The sequence below is a fragment of the Geotrypetes seraphini genome, chromosome 7 (genome assembly GCF_902459505.1).
Source record: "Geotrypetes seraphini chromosome 7, aGeoSer1.1, whole genome shotgun sequence".
Lineage (NCBI taxonomy): Eukaryota > Metazoa > Chordata > Amphibia > Gymnophiona > Dermophiidae > Geotrypetes > Geotrypetes seraphini.
The window spans coordinates 151139666-151161010 of record NC_047090.1 but is presented as its reverse complement, the minus strand read 5'-3'; the positions used below and the strand labels follow the sequence as shown (position 1 = coordinate 151161010).

The following is a 21345-nucleotide window of genomic DNA, read 5'->3' as shown; positions in this document are numbered from 1 at the left end:
CCTTTTTTTTTTTTTTTTTTTTGGGGGGGGGGGGGTAAGGGAGCAGAGAATAGAAAAAAAAGGGCAGTAAAGGCAAGCCTGTTGGAAGTGAACTCATGTGCAATTCAAGTTTAGATGCTTGTTACCTAATTATTAGAGGTTACCCCTGAACCAAGAGATATCAACTTAAGGTGATGTGAGTTGATACTGAACTAATAGAAATGTAAAGAGGCAATGTGCCTGTTAGCTAGAGTTGCTTTATAGGTCTTTATTGAGAAGCAAGAGAGGTAGTCAGGGCTACAAAAAGAAGGTGGCCACGAAGTAATAGAGAGAAACAAAGTAACCGTGCAACTAGAAGGAAAAAGTATTGTTGCACAGATAATTATGTGATAAAAAGAAACACTAAAAATAAAAGATAGAAGGGCTGGCAATGGAATGCAAAGCTCACTAGCCCTGCAGAAAAGAATCGTAGACTCAGTATGAAGCATTATTTTTGCATTGTAGCAATAGAAGCCAGAGAAACGATGGAAAGCACATACTGCTGGAAACATTATTTCCAGCTGAATATATATGATGGAATTATGAGTGGAAGAAACCAGACATACTGTCATGTGAGAATAAAAACAGTATTACCATGCAAATAAATACAGAGAGGTTTGGAACACTCAAGGAACGTATAGCAACTATTGCAGACAGCGCAGGGTGCCCAAATAAAAGAAATAAGTGGAATGTAACTTCCTAGAAGGCATGGTTGCAGTGAGCTACAAAACCAACATCACAGGATGTGAATGGTAGCGTTGTCAGAGAACTGAAATAGATTTTGATTGTAAAGCTCTTGGATTTCAGCATCCCGTAGACACCACCAGGCCATTTCGAATTGTGCAGCTGGTGGAGAGAGTTTACATGCTCCCAGCCAGGAGAGGAGCTCTGTTGTTTCATGTGAGCTATAGAGAAGAATGGAAAGTCAAAAATGAAACTGACTTTAATAGATAAACATAATTTATCCGCGGGGTAGGAACTTGCAACCATTACAGAGCTGAAGAGGGAGTTTAACAGGGTCGGTCCACAGTTCACTGCACGTGATGACAAGTGCTCTCTTGTCTCTTGTGTCAGTTCTCAGGTATACGCCATAGCTGTATAGCAGATAGAAAAATATACATAGGAATAGAAAAAAGACTTGCAACAAAAGCACATCCCAGCACAAGTTTTGCAACAATATCAAATGCAGAAAAAAGGAAGTTGTGAAAAGATCCGTATTGGATTCCGAAAGATATGAGTGTGAATCTGTTCATAGTCCAGTGTACCAGCTAGTAGTGAATGTTCCAGAATGGATGAGGAAAGGTTCAAGAACAGGTCTAGAATTATAAAGTGAGACCCTGATGAAGGCAGAGAAAGCCAGAACGATAAAATCATCCTAAATAAGATGTGCAGTAGCCTCTTCCTCCCCTACAGCCACTCACAAGCCACCAAGTTCTTTAGAGTAAAGAAGTAGACGGAGATGAAGGTTGATCTTGACATTGTCTTTTTGACATTAGTAAATGGGCAGTAGGGCAAGATATTCCAAAAGAAATATTGTGACTATCACCTGTACTACTTTATTAGCATTGATGGTACAGTGGTAGACATTATATGTTGAAGAACCTGACTGATCCTGCTGAGGAAACAATCAGTGAACCATCTTATATGGTATTCTCCATCTTCAAGGCCTCAGGAAAGAATGTGGATGAAACAGATAGCCAAGGAAAGAAAGATGATCCACTCTAAAGGCTCTATATCGATAGTGGATCTCTCTGGCAAGTGAAAAATTGTGGTAGGTGATCCAACTTAGCAAGCTCTACACCCAGGTTAGATTCCTCTGTCAGAGTCTTAGTAATGTACTAAGCAGACATGTTGTGATGGGCGGGATAGATAAGAACATAAGAACATAAGCAGTGCCTCCGCCGGGTCAGACCATAGGTCCATCCTGCCCGGCAGTCCGCTCCCGCGGCGGCCCAAACAGGTCACGACCTGTCTGAATCACCAGAAGGGGCTCCCTTGCCACCTTGGTTTCTCATTGAAGTCCTATCTTCCCATCGAAGTCCTAACCCTCCGGTCTTGCACATGCACGACCTGTCCTAACTCATTCTACACTTTTGATGGTTAGTATGATGTAGTGATACCACATTGTTATATTGGACAAAAATAAGGTGATCCCACCTTACAGTCTCTACACCCATGGTGGATCCCTTCAATAGTTCTTAGTGGTACTGTTCATGGGACTATGCGCAGTGGAGAACAATGAGTAAGAGTCCCAGTTTCAAAGTGTAGATTATGGAAATGGATTTGAAGGGATTCCATAAGATTCTGGAGCAGATAATGTAAGCTCACACTCAGTGTCAGTAGTGTGTGTGAAGACAGGCCAGAATTAATATCTGGTACCTCAGAAGATTCTGGATTGAGAAGCATTGAGAAGTACACTCTTTTGATGAAATGATGATGAATGGATTACTATATATACTCGAATATAAGCTGAGATTTTGGAGCCAAAAACATGGCCCAAAAATGGGGGTCTCGGCTTATATTCAGGTCATCGTCTACCCACCCCCTCCTTTCCGAATCCAACCCCCACCCCCGACTCCTCAGCGGCCTCTTGGTGGGCAGGAGAGGAGGAATCCCTTCAGCCTCCTGTGCCTGCTGAAATTGGACAGCCATACCTCCCTCCCACCTCCCGGGTCCAACGTAGCCAGTTGGTGCATGGAGCAGGAGTGATTTTCCTGCCCTCCTGCTCCGTTCCTTTCGGGTCCCACATAGCCAGCCGGTGCAGTGTGCACGGACAGGAGCAATCTTCACAGCAGCCAATCAGCTAGCAGCCTTGAACGGAACAGAAGGGTAGGAACATCGCTCCTGCTTCATGCACCACCTGGCTCAGTGGGACCCGAAAGATGCATGGAGGAGATGTTGATGTCCAATTTTGGCAGGCACAGGAGGCAGAAGGGATTCCTCCTATCCTGCCCACCGCAAGGCCGCCGAGGAGTTTGGGAGAAGGGCTTCACAGGGGTGTTGGTGTAATCTTTTTTTTTCCTTTCTTCTCCTATCTATACCTTTCCTGATGTTGTTCCTCCCTAAATTTTTTTTTTTATTATTTTTTTTTATTTTAAACAAATGTAATTTTATCCCAGTAGTCCTTATGTATTCTTTACTGTCTATGGATATGTTTTTATGTCTATTGTTTAAATGATTTATTTTTTTTCCCCAATTTTAATTTTTGTAATACGCATTGAAAATATTTGATATTGCGTGTAAATCAAAATCTTAATAAACTTGAAACTTGATTCGGCTGTGATGGGAGACAGGACCACCAGGTCCTGCTGCTGGCTCAGTGGAGGCCTGCAATGCATCGAGAGGGAGGGAGGCTGGGTGCAGAACCTGCCAGGGGAGAAAGTGAAGGAGTGGGCACTGGATGCAGATCCTGGCAGGGCAGAACACTTGAATATTAAGCTCCCCGTCATTTGAGTCAACCATTTTTCCTACTTTTTTGGGGGGGGGAATGGAGGTCTCAACTTATACGGCATGCCACTGAGTTGGCCACTGACTCATGGCAACATAGAGTGAGGAATCCACCCTATGATATTTCACAGCAGAGTACAGGAGTGATTTGCAATTATCTTCTCCCATGCCATGTGTGTGGCTCCACTGTGCCAGTGTTGCCCAACATGGGGTCCCTTGGCCTACAGCACTTAGTATTCTCAGGTGATCTCCCATCCAAATACTAAATGTAAAGATTGTTGCAGCCCACAATGTTAGGTGGGGTTATGTGAGGCGTCCTTACAAACGCCAGGTCCCGAGTTCAATACCTTCACAGAAGATTCACCAGGAAGCAAACTCAAATAAGAAGCACAGCCAGAAGTGATGGCATAAAGAATATATTATAGAAATAGGCTTACATAAAAGTAATATTCATAAGCATTACAATTAAAGAGAGAGCAAAGCAGTTTCCCTGCCTTACAGAGTCCAGAGAGAAGCGTGAAGTTCCAGGGAGAGGCAGAGAGAGAGAGAGAGAAAAGAGGATGGAGGTGATGGTCCAAGCTTCGGGTTCCAGAAGGTAGACAAGAGAGGAGCAAAAGAAGCCAAAGGAGCAAGAGAGGGGGGTGTTGTAGAGAGCTTGAAATTTTATTCTAAATATAGAAACTGTTGTATTTCCCAGTATCTTTCTGTTTAGAATTTGTAAACTGTTTGAAACAATAGTTAGTTTCACTGACCACCTGGATCCATTGTATATCTTCAGACATTCTTAACACCTCTTAGAGCACCTTTTTACTGCCAGGTCCTCTAAGCACTGATTGAATTAGGGTTGTTTGAAACAGTCTGCCTGGATGCTTACTGATGTGATCTATCTGCATCAACATCCCAGAGTCAGATTGATATAATTTCCCATAGGCCTTTGCTGACATTAGTTATGCCTACTGAAAATGCTGATTGCTAGGCTGACACTAGCCAGGCCTGACCCTGCTTAGAGCTTGTGATAGTAAGAGCAGACCGACTAAGGGCAGCCAGGCCATAGGCTCCTGGTAGCTCTGGATTGATGACGTCCAGGGGAAGAAGAATCGGTACCATGATGATGCTCCCTAGCCATGATAAAAAAAACTGAATTCAGTACCTGCAGGCCTTTATGTGCTATGTTCAGTGTAGGTCAGTACCGAGGGATTCGATGTTGCCGCAAACAACTTGAAAATGTCACAATTTCCCTCTTGAAGAATCCCTTCAATTGATCCCGGAAGGAGTGTACCAGTAACGTCGATGCTGTCAAGGCTAAATCAATGCATTACCTAGTCCTCTGACATTGAAGAAAGTGAAGAGAGGCACCAGTACTATATGACATCAAGTCGGTATCGTATATGCAGCAGAGTGTCAAAGTACACTTCAGAATTGACAGCTTGCATTGAGAAATTATAGCATCAATGAAAGACATGCAGCGAGACTCGATACTGAAAATGTCCACGATCCTGGGGAAGATCTCAATGTATGAAGAGAAGGCACCGGTACTGAATGCTGCTAGCTGCTACCAAAAGTGCAGCACGTGTCAAAGCGTGGTTGCCTCAATGGGTGATGGGCTTCAAAACTGACAGCCTGCATCAAAGAACAATGGCGTCAATGAGAGGCATGCTTCAAGAGACTGGATGATAGATATGCCAATGACGCTATTCGATGTCGATCGTACCAACAGGGAAAATCCAAATTGCTGGAAATCCGATTCCAGGCCTAATATTTCCTAAAATAGAATTATATTTAGAAATAAGAAAAAACATTGTTAGTTTTTGTTTCTTCTTGGTATTTGGGTTTTTTTTTCTTTTTGTTAGGCCCGGACTCAGAACCAGCAGGAGATGACAATAAAGAGATGGAATAAAAAGAAGGATGAAAAGCCATCTATGTTGTCGGCAGAGGCTTTAAAATTGCCTAAAGGAGGCGGGAAGGCAAACTCGAGGGAATAAAGTTCAGACACGTCTTACTTCACTCCGCAGAAAATGAAAAACTGATGGCCTTGTGAGCTGGTGTCGGCGGGAAGGTACTCATGCATGCATGATGTGGGCAGTCTCAAAGCTTTGCTATAAGCTTAAAGTGACAGTACACTTTATCACTGTCTGTGCTGGGTTTTCGTGGATGACATCACTCACACGTGAGAATATGCTGCCTGCTTGTCTAAGGATAACATATAATATTTGTAGGTATTTGTGGGTGAGTCATCCTGAATTTTTTAATCCATTCTTACCCTTTTGTTCCTTCAAATAGTCAGCATTTTCCTTCATCCACAATGTGGCTTTTATTTCAGCTTCTTTTTCATTCAGAATGTACTAAAGATTAAAGAAACATTAGTTTTCTGCAGCTCAACCTGAAAATTCTAAAAGTATTATCAACTGAAAATGAAACTTTAAAAAGTTTTCATTTGAAAGCCCATACTCAACTGAGGAATTGCTGGTTTAAGATAACACTTTTTGAGTTTCAAAATCAAAAAATATTTAAAAAGATACCAGGATAAATCATTGTCACTAAATACAATAGAAAATATAGTCGGTGGTTTACCTAGGGTATATGACAACCGGGGCCAATCATTTTTTAACACCCCCCCATATAAAAAAGGATCAGAGGTGCACCTGTAGGAGAGGCACCTGGGGCAGACCCCTCCCCCCTTAGTATGCCACTGCTTGAGGAAGGGGATTTTGGTCTCAAAAAGTTAATAAAAATGTATTAAAATTAGTTCAATAAAAAAAATTACCTATTTCCATTTTCTATTTATAATCTAATCTAATCTAATCCTTAGGTTTGTATACCGCATCATCTCCACGTTCGTAGAGCTATTTATAAATGTTTATCAATACAGCTACAATACTATTTTATTCTAAAGCAACAAAAAAAAAAAATGTTTTTTAAATCTTTTTTCATCTCTGGTTTCTGCTTTCCTCATCTCTTCACTCTCCATTCCATCCAGTATCTGCCCTCTTTCTCTGTCCTTTCCATTTTTCTCTTTCTGTCTCTGCTCCCTTCCCTATGCTCTGGCATCTCACTCTTTTCCTTCCCACCCCAACTCATCCCATGGTCAGGCATCTGCTTCCCTTCCCCTATGCTCTGGGATCTCTCTCCTCTCTTCTTCCATCTCTCCCTCACCCTCCATGCTCTGGCATTTCCTTTCCTTCCTTTCCCTCCCTCCCTTCCTTCCCAATGGTCTGGTCTCAGTCTCCTTCCCTTCCCTCCCTCCATGCCCTGGCATCTCCTTTCCTTCCTTTCCCTCCCTCTCTTCCTTCCCAATAGTCTGGCATCTCAGTCTCCTTCCCTTCCCTCATGCCCTGGCATCTCCTTTCTTTCCTTCCTTCCTTTCCCTCCCTCTCTTCCTTCCCCATGGTCTGGCATCTCTCTTTCCTCTCCTCTCACTGGTCTTCCTTCTCCCTCCCTCTCCCCAATCAGGTGCATTTCTCTCCCCCTCTTTCCTGCTCTCACTCTCTCTTTGCCACCCCCCAGTCGGCAGCACAGCGTTCAGAACTCGCTACTCTTGCTGGCTTCAGGCCTTCCTCTCTGCTGGGTCCCACCTACTTCTTGTTTCCGCAAAGGCAGGACCCGGCAGACAGAAGGCCCAACGCTGACAGAGCAGCGAATTCTGAATGCTGTTGCTGCCAGAAGAAATTCCCGAGTCTGACCATGATGCCAGCCTTTGCTTGGAGCACCCCCCTATGGGCTGCAACTGAGGTGGACCGTTGTCTCCCCCTCCCCCACCCAATGGTATGACACAGAATACAGTGTAGTCAGTTTAAGATATCTGATCACTTGTTCTGATATCTTAGGCCTGCTCTACCTACAACTGACCTATTAGAGAAACCTCAGCCAGATAGCTCCTTTCAAACATCCAACTCCTCCTCATATTAAAAAGACAATGTTTGGTTTGACATCTAAATGACCAGCCAAAAATGAACCGAGTAAATTCTTCATAAAATCAAATACTAAAGGTTTTCTCCATCCTTGTGCCTATGATGAAAATACCTTTACTGATAACATTAGAGGAGATCATGCTTGGGTTTACAAATCATTGTGTTGGTTAATTTGACTATTTAATCATATGTGAGTTCTCCAGAGTAGCGTGTCATGTTCTAATTATATATTAGTACAGTATTATAAATTATATTTGCTTAAACAAATCAGTATGCATTAAAGCTTATGTTTAAACTAAAGCCACTCTGACTAAAGCATGAAAATGGGTAACAATGACAGAATGCTATCATTTTATAACATGGATATGTGCTAATATATAACTATGACAAACAAGGTCATATTAAAAGACACTATGTACGTAACTTAAATTATGTTTAACTACCACTCAGGTAAACTGTTAAAACCCTTTCTGGGTTTTATTTCACAAGGAGAAAAAGTTATCTATCTATAAATATATGCATGGATATGTGTGTGTGTTAAGAATCTGTCAAAATGACTAAGGTGGGGGGAACATTTATTCACTGTTACTATCTCTGTCTTCTTTCTTCCTGACACAGAGAATACCCCATATCTCAACCATAGAATGAAAGGATGCAGAGTATTTGCAGCAAGTAAAACTATGCAGGCTTTTACATTGAGGCCCAGATTTTGTATTGTGTGAACCAAGTTGCATGGTACTGTATCAGAAGCGCGCTGGACAAAAGTGTGCTGACAATCCCACACAGGACTAATTCATGCCAGCTTAAAACACTTCCTGTTTGTGCTGTGAGGGGGGGTGGAGGAACACCCCCTCCCCCGTAAACTTACAAGTGTTCACGTTTCCGTTGGGGAGTTTGGGGGACTGGTAACCTCCCTCCCCACACTGAAAACTGCCGTTTTCCTTAGTTTTTTGGGTATTCAGTAGTTTTTTGTGTAGTGGGGGGGTTCCCCCCACAGCCCTCCCCAACAGGAGGGCAAACACTTATAAGTTTAGTGTGTGTGGGGGTTCCCCCCACACCGTTAACAGGAAGTGTTTTAAGCCGGTGTGCATAAGTCCTGCGTGGGATTGTTGGTGCGCTTTTGTCCGGTGCACAAATGACGAGTCACCAAGTTGTAAGTGTAACTTATTTAACAAGATAATCAGCGCTAATTGGCAATTAACACCTAATAATTGATGCTAATTAGCAAAAAATTAGAAGTTATATGCACAACTTTCTAAGCACATTCTATACAGTGGCATGTGACTCAAAGTGGAGTGGTCAGAAAAGGAGCATGGGCGGATAGTTAAAAGTTAGGTGCACTATTAGAGAATGCACCCCATCTGCACACAACTTAAGCAAAGGTATTCAGGACAGATTTTCATTGGTCTATATGGGTGTGCCTAAATGTTAGTCAAGTATACAGACATTAAGTGTGATTCTATATGTGATGAGTGTCTTTTATAAAACTGTGCTAAGTGCTGTTCTGATTGGCGTTGAATTTTTTAGATGCCATGTACAGAATATGGGAGTGAATGTATACTTTTACCTGCAGAGACCAGATAATAATCAGAAGTTCATTTTATAGGCTTATATATCCACAGTAAATACATCTTTGTGGGTCTCGTAGGACATGCATTTTAATTATGTTCCAGATTTAAGATTAAGAGAGAAAATTTTAGTCAGATAAAGACTAAGGGCTAGATTCACTAAACCTTCCAATCCTGTACCGACAATCGCAAAACCAGTTTTATTGGTTTTGCGATTGTTCCCCAACCCGATTCACTAAACAGCTTCCTGATCAATCTCCTATCCGATCCAATCCACCAATGCAAATGAGGGGAAATGGCATGCAAAAGTAGGAAGTGATCAATTTACTAAGCAAGGAAAGAAACACCGATTGGGTTTGCCGATCCAAAAAGAAGCGATTGCAAAGGACCAGTCGCTTACTATCCTTGCCGACTCTCCTGCCCAGAAATATCAGTATCGAGGTTACAACCCCATATAAAACAACCATTAAAATTAAATATAAACTGTAAAATAACTTTACATAAGCGTAAGAATTCATTCCTGTTTTATATATTCTGTAAAATGCACATTGCGAGCCCGTGGTTTTAATCCGTAGTTTTAACCTGTGGGTTTAAAGCGTGTTCTGTTCCATAAAATGTCCATAGTCTGGCTACACAAAAATATACCGGTAATTCACTGCATCAGTCAGAAATCATTCCTTTTTAAAAATGTCCAACTAGTAGGGCCAGCAAATGTAAACTGCAGTCACCCTCCCTCTTTCTTTTGGGCTCGCTTGTCAAGTGATGTGCGGGAATAAACCCCGCTCACTAACTATGTAGTAAAGGGCAAAAAGCTAGTGTATGCGTAAATTGCATCAATAACCAACAAGGATACTCTTACAGCAATCCGTGAGATCGCTATAGGGTGTGCGTCTGATCAGATCATTTGCATGTAAAATCTGTTGTGAACTGGTCGCTCGGCAAAACTCGGCCACAAATCGCCCAAGAACAATCCAGTCGGCAAGTTTAGTGAATCTGGGCCTAAGAAAACAAAATTACCAAATTTTTTATAACCATGGGTTTTGGAGTGCAACACAGCAACCAATGTACAAATGTACCACTTAATATATATTAAATAAAAATTCTCACCCTCTCTATTTCAGTGTCATCTATTCCATTAAGATCTAATTCGCCATCTTCAGCACTATAATCTAAACAAAAATAAAGTCTGTTTTAATCAGAAACCAGTCAGAGTTCCTATTTCACATGTTCACCTTAAAAAACATAGGCCCCCTTTAAAAAAGCCACGGTAGCGAATCCCACATGGCAAATGTGATGGAGCCCCTTTAATTCCTATGGGCTGCATTGAATTTGCTGCACGGGAATTGCTGCCACAGCTTTAAGAACATAAGAATAGCCTTACTGGGTCCATCAAGCCTAGTAGCCCGTTCTCACGGTGGCCAATCCAGGTCCCTAGTACCTGATCAAAACCCCAAGGAGTAGCAACATTCCATGCTACCAATCCAGGGCAAGCCATGGCTTCCCCCATTTCTTTCTCAATAACAGACTATGGACTTTTTATCCAGGAAATTATCCAAACCTTTCTTAAAACCAGCTATGCTATCCGCTCTTACCACAACCTCTGGCAATGCATTCCAGTGCTTAATTATTCTCTGAGTGACAAAATATTTCCTCCTATTGCTTTTAAAAGTATTTCCTTGTAACTTCATTGAGTGTCCCCTAGTCTTTGTAATTTTTGACTGAGTGAAAAATCAATCCACTTCTACCCATTGTACTCCACTCAAGATTTTGTAGACTTCAATCATATCTCCCCCCTCAACCATCTCTTTTCAAGCTGAAGAGCCCTAACCTTTTTAGTCTTTCCTCATACAAGAGGAGTTCCATCCCCTTTATCATCTTGGTTACTCTTCTTTGAACCTTTTCTAGCGCCGCTAAATCTTTCTTGAGATAAGAAGACCAGAATTGAACGCAATACTCCAGATGAGGTTGCAGCATGGAGCAATACCGGGGCATTATAACATTCTTAGTCTTGTTAACCATCCCTTTTGTAAAAGGGCCCATAGTTTATTGCAGCCATTTCAAGGTACAATAGAGTCCTCAAGTTTATTACTGAAAACTAATTTCAGTCATGAGCAATTTTATGTCATTTCTAAAATATTTCTTCTCATATGGGCATCTGCTTTCTTTATGAGTTCAATTAGTGATGACTGACCAGCTGCAATGCCAGAGGATGTGGTAAGAGCAATTAATGTAGGTGGTTTTAAAAAAAGGTTTGGACAAGATCCTGGAGAAAAAGTCCATAGTCTGCTATTGAGACAGGCATGAGGGAAGCCACTACTTATCCTGGATCAGTGGCATGGAATGCTGCTACTATTTGGGTTTTTGCCAGGTACTTGTGACTTGGATACTGGGCTAGATGGACCATTGGTCTGACCCAGTAAGGCTATTCTTATGTTCTTATTAAATTGCTGATAAAACTGTAGAAGCAGTTATTAGAGATCATAGAAAGAGATCATGTCCTTACTTTGATAATATATTTTCCAGTAGATAGGTGAGATATTCAAGACAAGTGGACTGTATCCCAATGGCCACATGCAGAAGGAATCCATTCCGGATCTTTTCTGCAACTCTGCTCTATTTCACTGGGAGATCTAGCTTCACCTGCAGTTAGTACCTAAGCACCGAGAGCTCCCACAGAGAATGTGAAATAGGGACATCAATGAGGAAAATCCCAAACAACTGTTCTGCTCAAAGAAGCAACATGGAAATTCCAATTGAAACAGTGAACCAAAGCTGCAAAGGAGCTCAGGAAAGACCCCTGCATGCATTAGAAAAATATATAGAATTCTTCCCAGCCCAAAGGGTTGACTGTCATCCAAGAATCAACTTGGAGAAGTACAAACAGAATTAGACAGCAGGCAGGCACAGGAAGGATAGGGTGGGAGTCTAGAATACCTCATCTATCTACTTGAAAATATATTATCAAGCAAAGGACAATCTTTTTTTCTAGTGCAATAGGTGAGACATTCTAGACAAGTGGGACATAGAAAATCAGTCCCAAAGAGCTAGGGTGGGCTTACAGCCGACCCCCAAAAATGAGGACCCGAAGGCAGAGCCCATTCCATAGAATTTGGCAAACGTGTGCATAGTGGATCAAGTAGCTGCGCTGCAAATCTCCACAGGGGATATTGCCTTAGCTTCGGCCCACGATGAGGCCATGCTCCTGTAAGAATGCACCTTAATAGAAACAGGAGACTGACCTTATGGATGCATCTGGAAATAGAGGCCTTGGAAGCGGTTCTGCCCCCACTTAGAAGAATGAGTCAGCACAAAAAGATAAGTCAGAGGGGCGAAACTCATTTGTGACCTAAAGATAATGTAGATGAATCTGATTGAATTCTTTGACTGGGTGACCAGAGAATTGAATCAAGGACGTGTGCTAGATGTAATTTACTTAGATTTCAGCAAAGCCTTTCACATGGTTCCTCATAGGAGGCTCTTGAATAAACTCCATGGGCTGAAGTTAGGATCCAAAGTGGTGAACTAGATTAGAAACTGGTTGATGGACAGACGCCACAGGGTGGTGTTTAATGGAATTCGCTTGGAGGGATAGGTGAGTAGAGGAGTGTATCAGGGATCGGTGCTGGGACTGATTCTGTTCAATATGAGTAACATTGCTGAAGGGTTAGAAGGTAAGGTTAGCCTTTTTGCAGATATCATCAAGATTTGTAACAAAGTGGACACCCCGGAGGGAGTGGCAAACATGAAAAAGGATCTGTAAAAGTTAGAAGAATAGTCTAATGTCTGACAACTAAAATTCAATGCTTCAGTTTAAATAGATTTGACTCCCAGCTAGGTAACACTCTCCTGGTACCCAAGCCCTGCTCCCACCATGCTTTGTAGGGATCCCATGGGGACTCTCTTTTTAACAAGGCTCGATACACCCAGGAAACCCCTCCCCTCCCCAGCACAAAAGGCCTGTTCAAGCAGTGTCTCCTCTAAGGAGAGCTCCCAGAAACCCTCACCAAGGAAAAATCAGGTCTGCAGTTAAATTAATGCCAAGATATCTGATAAAACGGGGTGCCCATGAAAAATCAAATCTGGCCTATAACTGCTGCACCTGAGTAGTGTCCAAGGTCACATTCAATATTGTAGATTTTACCATATTCACCTTAAATCCAGAAAGCCTGCCAAAACCCACTAATGCCCTGATGACATGAGACAAAGATGTCTCTGGGTCCTGCAACAAAATTTCATTTTTTGCCCTATGAGATTTTTTTTCTGTTTTTCATGAATTTCTAGTCATCACTAAAACTTCAACAACTTATCTTTCTGTTTCTTTAATTCATATAAGAACATAAGAACATAAGAAGTTGCCTCCGCTGGGTCAGACACGAGGTCCATCGTGCCCAGCAGTCCGCACCCGCGGCGGCCCATCAGGCCCATGACCTGTAATGTGATCCTTCTCTGATCCCTTTTATCTTTCTATCTATACTCTGTCTAAAACCTATCTTTACCCCTATTTGTATCCTTCAATCCCCCTATCGTTCAGGAATTTATCCAAACCTTCCTTGAACCCCCGTAGTGTACTCTGTCCTATCACAACCTCCGGAAGCGTATTCCAGGTGTCCACCACCCTCTGTGTAAAGAAGAACTTCCTAGCATTGGTTCTAAAATTGTCCCCTTTCAGCTTCTCTGAGTGCCCCCTGGTGCTTGTGGTTCCCAATAATCTGAAGAATCTGTCCCTTTCCACCCTCTCTATGCCCTTCATGATCTTGAAAGTCTCTATCATGTCTCCTCTGAGTCTCCTCTTTTCAAGGGAGAAGAGCCCCAGCCTTCCCAACCTGTCTGTGTATGAAAGGTTTTCCATACCTGTTATCATTTTCGTCGCTCTTCTCTGGACCCTTTCAAGTATCGCCATGTCCTTCTTGAGGTACGGTGACCAGTACTGGACACAGTACTCCAGATGCGGACGAACCATCACACGATACAGTGGCATGATGACTTCCTTCTTCCTGGTCGTAATGCCCTTCTTAATAATACCCAACATTCTGTTTGCTTTTTTGGAGGCCGCTGCACATTGTGCCGTTGGTTTCATTGTAGTATCTACCAGTACACCCAAGTCTTTTTCAAGATTATTATCCCCTAGCACTGACCCCCCCATTTTGTAGCTGAACATCAGGGTTTTTTTTCCTAAATGCATGACCTTGCATTTCTCTATATTAAAACGCATTTGCCATTTGCTTGCCCACTCCTCCAGTTTGTTTAGGTCCCTTTGTAGGTCTTCACATTCTTCCGTGGTTCTAACCCTGCTGCAGAGTTTGGTGTCATCCGCAAATTTTATAACTTCACACTTCGTCCCTGCTTCTAGGTCGTTTATGAATACATTAAACAACAGCGGTCCGAGCACCGACCCCTGGGGAACACCGCTCGTGACCTTCTGCCAGTCCGAGTAGTGTCCCTTCACTCCGACCCGTTGCTTTCTGTCTGCCAACCAGTGTTTAATCCATCTGTGTACGTCCCCTTCCACCCCGTGGCTCCACAGCTTCCTAAGATGCCGCTCATGGGGCACCGTGTCAAAGGCCTTTTGGAAGTCGAGATAGATGATGCTAATTGCCAACAGATATTGGTTTAGGGGGGAGCGTCCGGGGGGGGGGGGGGACCAAACTCTCAGGCAGACAGATCTACTGAGCAACCTAAGGAAGAAGGGTTCATCTGGCATAAGAACTTTGGTTCCATAGGCACCAAAGTAACCAGGAGCCTTCTTCCAAGTGACAGTTTACTGAACCACAACCTACCTAACAAACCATTGGTTGTTGTTCCCAGTCAGCCTTTGTACAGACACACCAAGATCAAGCTTCTTCAATACCTGAACTTTCTGTGCTATTGACAGAGATAAACACTTCCTTTTCTGCTTCTCACTGCTCTGAGTGGGATCTACATATCTCTTTGCCATTTTCCAGCTCTCTGACCTTTTTTGCTTCTCACTGCCACCCTGGAATCTGCAGCTCTCTACTTTCCAGGCCTCTGACCTGAATGGCGCAGAGATCAGGGGAAATGCATGCATCTGCATTGGCTTCAGCATGTAACATGTCGGGGCAATTAACTACTTCCAGTTCACGTCAAATTTCGGTTTTCAGAGCTTTTCGGTTTTTGGATAAAGCAGTGTCTCTCTAACTTTTTTTTAGCTCCAGCACACTAAACAGAGCAAATGTTTTTTGTGGCACATTATAATTGAAATTATAAAATTGCAAAACACAACAAAAAAATTAAATTTGAGTTATTTATTTCAATTTTTTAAGCTATGTATTGTAAGAACGGTGAAACTAAAGTAGATAGAATTGCTAATTAATGCGATGGATGTGCTTGTTTTTGAGAGCAAATTAACTCAAAACACAGCTCGATAGTTGACAAGCAAACACGCATTTCATCATCCACCATCTGCAGTTGTTCTCTTTTTTTTAAATTTAATTTGTCAGAGCTGAAAATCCAAGTTCACAAAGATAAGAAGATCCAAACAGTAACAGCCTTGATTGCTTTGTTGCTCAAGTTAGGATAACTACTGCATAAAAAATAAAATTACTTGACATCATAAGAACAAAAGAATAGCCTTACTGGGTCAATTTTCAAGGACCAATCATGTCAAAGAATGATGCTTGTCTGGGCAGATGTATCCTTACGCACACAGACACTCTAACATTGGCAGACTCTTGTGTATAGGATGTGCATGCCATCTATTCTAGTGTATACATATGAAGGGAATCTCTCATGGCACACCCGGAATCTCTTCGGGGCACAAAGTTTGAGAGACATTGGGATAAATGATCTTGTACCTGTGGTAAATTTAAAACAAACTGGAGAATATATTTCTTTACGCAACATGTAATTAAACTCTGGAATTCATTGCTGGAGATTGTGGTGAAAGCATTTAGCTTAGCAGGGTTTTTAAAAGGTTTAGCTAACTTCCTATAAGCCATTATTAAGATGAACTTTGGGAAATCCACTGCTTATTGCTAGGATAAGCAGCATAAAAATCTGTTTTCCTCCTTGGGATCTTGACAGGTAATTATGACCTGGATTGGCCACCATTGGAAACAGGATACTAGGTTTGATGGACCTTCAGTCTGTCCTAGTATGGCAACTCTTATACCAGGTTGAGTACAGTACACTAAATAGCCATCCACACTTTCAGACAGGGATCATTTTGGTTCTTTTATTAAGCTTTTAACTAGGTAAGGAAAAACAGAATTATGCACATCTTCTTTTACAGCATTATTTGATGTTATCTTAATGGACAATGTGAGCTAATGGCATTTTGAAATGCTTCCATTTACTAGCACTGCTTTTATACTGCCAGCAAACAGTGTTCCAAGGCTGTCTGCTCTACATAAGCAACCAAAAAACTACTGAAACTGTTTAGCTATTCTTTTGTTAGTAGAGTCAACAACGGGAAACAAGACTTAAAACTATTTGAAAAAATATACACAGATTTAAAGGGTTTCTATCTAAAAATATGTATACAGAACAGCATCAGTAGAGCCTTAGATATTTAATGTGCTCCGTTGAAGAAAATCTAATTTTGTGCAAACACACATACATACACAGGCATGTATTAATTGAAATACTAAAGGCGGCCAACATAATCACATAGAAATCATACCAAGTTTAGAGATTCTGAAAATTCAAGTCATTGGAAAGTACTAATCTGTTTTAACATAGCGTATCCTCCTTAGCAGAGTACAAACTCTTGATGACATTCATTCCACAATGAGGGGAAAAAAAATAAAAATTTGGGATGCCCATCCCTACTCAACAGTACATATTTGTAGGATCTGATCTGTCTTGGTTCATGTGGAAGTTATCTTCTCCATAAATAAGTCAAATGGAACAGGGAACTTACATGCCATATTATTCCATACACAAAAAGAAAGCCACAATCAAAGCTGGAGAGAAGCAACTAGCACACACACAAAGAATACATTTGACCCTCTGCTGCACTTGTCAAATTACATGAAGAGGGAAAAATAAATTATCTATTCAAGTTGTGGAGAAAACACTACCTTGTAAGAGTGAAATATACGATTCCATACTTAAATATTAGTCAGTTATTCACATATACCACACAGCACGTAGCACATGGATGCTTCTCTGACACCCATCCAGTGAAAATATGGTATGAATCTAAAGAATCTAAAGAATCTTGGCCTGAGGAGTCCATCCAACCTAATTTCAACCAAAATCTAGGTGTTTTGGGAGGCTTTTAAAACCAAATTGGGAAATTCAAGATGGCTGCAGTGATAGCGATTCTGGCACCGAAAACAGTCATTGGATGCCAAGCTGGGGGGTCAACAAATTTTTTAAAAAAATAGGATTTTAGGGAAGGGAAACCCTATAATCTAACGCCCAGGGACCCTCAAATCTTGATTTTAGAGACATCCCCCCCACCCCCACATTTTCTCCACAGATTGCACTAGCCAGTACTCTGTGCCATGCTGGTGCTGGAAACTGCTTAGCTAGAACTGCAGCAAAAAAACTGAGAAGACTCCTGCCTCAGACAGACTCAAAAAGGTCCAAATGCCTGTTTCTTCTGGCTGCCAATCAGGTCTCAAGGGTAACCCAACCTCAGACCCCCCCCCATGGGATCGCGCTCTACTATGGGGTGGGAATGAAGCCGGCACCCAATTCAGGTCCCCAGAACGCCACAGGGCCACTTAGCCTGTTCTCTGCGGATAAACCCTGGAGCGTTGGGATCCTATCCAACTACAACAATTTTTAGTTGCTCGAGAACAGAAATAAGTTTAATTTTCATTTAGTTTCATCACTAAGAAATGTAGGTGATCTGAGAATTAATTCTTTTATCTTTTCCTATACTTTTCTGTTGTAAATGTATCATGTCTCCCCTTTTAGTGGGCTTAAAAAGGAATTATGTATGATTGATCATGTATTTTGTTTAGAGATCTCTTTTTTACCTTTATATTATTGGATAATGTATTATTCAAATTATAATAAAAATTTACTGAACTATAATAATAATTAAAAAAAAAATCTGGAGTGAGCTGGGCTTTAAGGAACCAGTCCCATGCCTCAAAACCATCCGTGCAGGCTCACTAGCCAGGTGCCCTGTGATAGATTCAGGCTGCCTGCTAGCTACAGATCTCTCCCCTGAGAATCTGTGTCTTCTCGCAGTCAGAGCTGCCCCAGGACAGTGAGATCCTCTACAGCACTAAAAACCTCCAATCAGATTATTAAAAAAACAATAAAAATGAACACGAGCAGAGCAGTCAGGCTCCTAGCTCACATGTAGAGAGAACAACTGGAGAGAAGAAGCACAGCCCACAGGGTTGGGAGGTGGAGCAGAAAAGTTGTTGAGGTTCTCTACATCAGATCTCATGAGTCTGGGAACAGAACCCAAGTGCTCAAGACTGCTGGCCCTCTTGCCCTAGAAATTATATCTAGCAGAGGAGCCAGCTCTGTGGATTAAATTTACCTCCAAATATATAGCAAGGTTTTTCAATGTACCAAGGAGAAGTAATCTGTAGTGTTTGGCACCCCAAATTATTTTGAAATGTTGGTGCCTATGATAACTAAAGTGGCTTACCAACAAAAAATATATATTTTTAATCTAGCAACCAATCCCCCATGGAACACTAAAAGAAAAGAAAATATGGTGTCAAAATGCATGACTAATTCTATATTAACAGCAGCAAACTACCAATTATAAAAAATAATGAAAATCCCTTGCATAAGATAAAATAGAAGACAAACTCTAAATCAAAAATACTATGTTATAGAATTTTATCTGCTTAAAATCTAATACTTCACATGCTAATTGCAGCAATTAATGCAAAAGGATTTAATTTAAACTAAAATGGATCAGTTTGCAGCAATGTGACCACAGCTTTACAGCTCAATGCTGCAAAACAATGAACATACAATTCTTCATTCAATCAATACATCCCAGATTCTTATCTATGTTTTACCTTGATTACTTACCACTGCTTGTTAACATTTTACCTACAGAAGACAATTAATAGCTTAGCTGATGCTGTGTAGCAATAGGAAAGTCAATACATAAGAACATAAGAACTGCCATCTCCGTATCAGACCCATGGTCCATCGAGTCCGGCGATCCGCACACGCGGAGGCCCAGTCAGGTATACACCTGATACATGGTTAATAAGACCATGTCCCTTCCTGATCTTTAGACTCAAAAGTAATGTAAGAAAGAAAATAGTAGGTTTTTACTTTAGAATAGACTTCTTTGTGCTTTCTTCTAAAAACAATTGATCAATGATATTGTTCAACTGTTGTAAAACAGATTACTTTTTGAAAAGTGTTCTGTTCACAACTTAAATGCAATACATACCATTTCCGTGCTCTTTTGTGGATATACACTCTTTTATAGATTCTGTTATCCCAAGGCTTGCAGCAGTAGGGAGGGGACCAAGCAAGGATTCTAATGCAGGTGGTTTGATTGAAGGTACACTTCCATTTCTGAATTCATTCTTTTCACCTCCATTTAATCTCTGTCTTTTCAGAAGTTCATTGTAAAGATCCTTGTTGAGGTGATTAGCAGCTGCTTCAAGTTCTTCATCCTCTGCTTCTTCTTCTCCAAATATACTGGAAGTATTATCTAAAGAATCTGTTAAAATTCATAAATTATTTCACATCATCTGATGAAAAAGAAGACAGCCCTCCTAAAAAGAATCCCAGCTCAGCCTCCAAGAGAGTCGATTATTTCTTCCAGGATGTCATACAAATCTACTGAATATTGAAATGGTACAATGCTACTTTATAATGGCATTACACAGACTTTAGAGTGGATGAAAACATGTCTATTAATTTTATTATTTATCATGATTTATTTCTATTCCGCTTAGAACCTAAGCGAATTACAGTAAAATAGACACAAAAATTACATATCAACTTAACAACAATTGCAAGTCCCACAAAATCTTCTAAGAGTCTTGTCTCCACAGTTTTCACTTCTAAGATCAGCTTAACTATAAAAGAATAGTTGCACGAAAAATCACTTCAAATAGCCAGGCAAGCAATTCCATAACTGTGGACCTGACACTGATATTGCTGTCACCTGCACTCTCTTATAATGTGTTTCTCCAACAGATTCAATTGACAGTTTCATTGCTGTGATCTCAGTAGACATGCTAGTAAGTACTTCTTCAAAACTTGTGTCAAATGCCAGGGTGCCACCCCATAAATTACCTTATGTACAACTGACAAAACTTTATATTGAACTTGAAAGTTAACTGTAAAATTTGTTCATACCATGACACCACAGTAATCATTCTCGCTGCTGTATTTTATATACCTGCAACACTTTCGATTCTAGATTTTACAATACCTAAAAATAATGCATTACAAAAGTCGGTAATTACTAGTGCTGTCCGATTCAGGAAAAAATATTTTGATTTGATTCAGCCTATTGAATCGATTTTTCGATTTGATTTTCCTGCACAATTGGGTGTTTTTTTCCCAAACATCCTGGTGAGTTTATTTTATAGTCTCTTCACCCTCTTTGCCTTCTCCTATCCACACTGGTGCTGTGGTATAAACAAACAAAAAAGACTTTTCCTCTCTCTGTTAAATCCTAGCTCAGCTCTGGCAGGATACAAATTTCAAATCTGACACATTGTAATCACAAAACAGAAAATAAAATTATTTTTTTTTACCTTTTGTCGTCTAGTCATTTTTAAAATCATGTTGGTCCCAAGCTCTGCAACAAACGTCTTCTGATAACTTGCTTGCCAGGGTCTCTTGCCCAGATCCACCATCTCTCCTTTTCTCAACTACCCTGTCATCCAGCATCTTTCCCTCTTTCCCCACCAGCTCTCCCATATCTTTCTAACTACCCTCCTATCCAGCATTTCTATCCCCCCACCATCCTTTGTGTCCAACTTCTCTTCCTTTCTGTTCCTTCCCTCCCTAAATCCCTCTCTTGTTTTTAGATCCTTATTTCTTCTATCCTTCCCCCATCTCCATGATCTCCCCCAAGTCCATCTCCCCCCTCAACCATCCATCTTCCCCCCTCCACCAAGTTCATTTCTCCTATCTTCTCCCCATCTCTCCTCCAGTCCACCAACTCCCCATCTCCCCTCTCCATCTACCTTTTTTAATTTTTTTATGGTACACAAAATATTAATTGTGGTGTAGCACAATTATTAAAGATTTTAGCCAGAAAAAAAAAGGCTTTATACTATCTCTCTAAGACACATAAATGTGAGACCCATCGGAGTGGCTGGGACAAGTACATTTCCTCGTTAGGGTTAGCCAGTATGTCACTCTCCTGCCACCACCCCACTGGAACTTTCCAATCCCCCAACCTGTGAAACCCCCTCTCCAGATCCCCCTACATCAGTAGACCTCCCAAAAACCTGTAGACCCCCTGGCAGTCCTCAGCCCCCACC

The 21345-nt window shown here is 41.3% G+C and overlaps 1 protein-coding gene across 2 annotated transcripts in view; it reads right to left on the bottom strand.

Annotated features, from left to right (window-relative positions):
• Positions 1–21345, bottom strand: part of BRF1 (BRF1 RNA polymerase III transcription initiation factor subunit) — a 360212-nt gene that overhangs the window by 63150 nt on the left and 275717 nt on the right. For both annotated transcript variants that reach the window (XM_033952886.1, XM_033952885.1), the window contains exons 11-13: positions 19287–19562; positions 10049–10110; positions 5726–5807 (exon numbers count right to left, since the gene is read on the bottom strand). In XM_033952886.1, coding sequence (XP_033808777.1) covers positions 5726–5807; positions 10049–10110; positions 19287–19562 — 420 coding nt within the window. The remainder of the gene's footprint in view (positions 1–5725; positions 5808–10048; positions 10111–19286; positions 19563–21345) is intronic.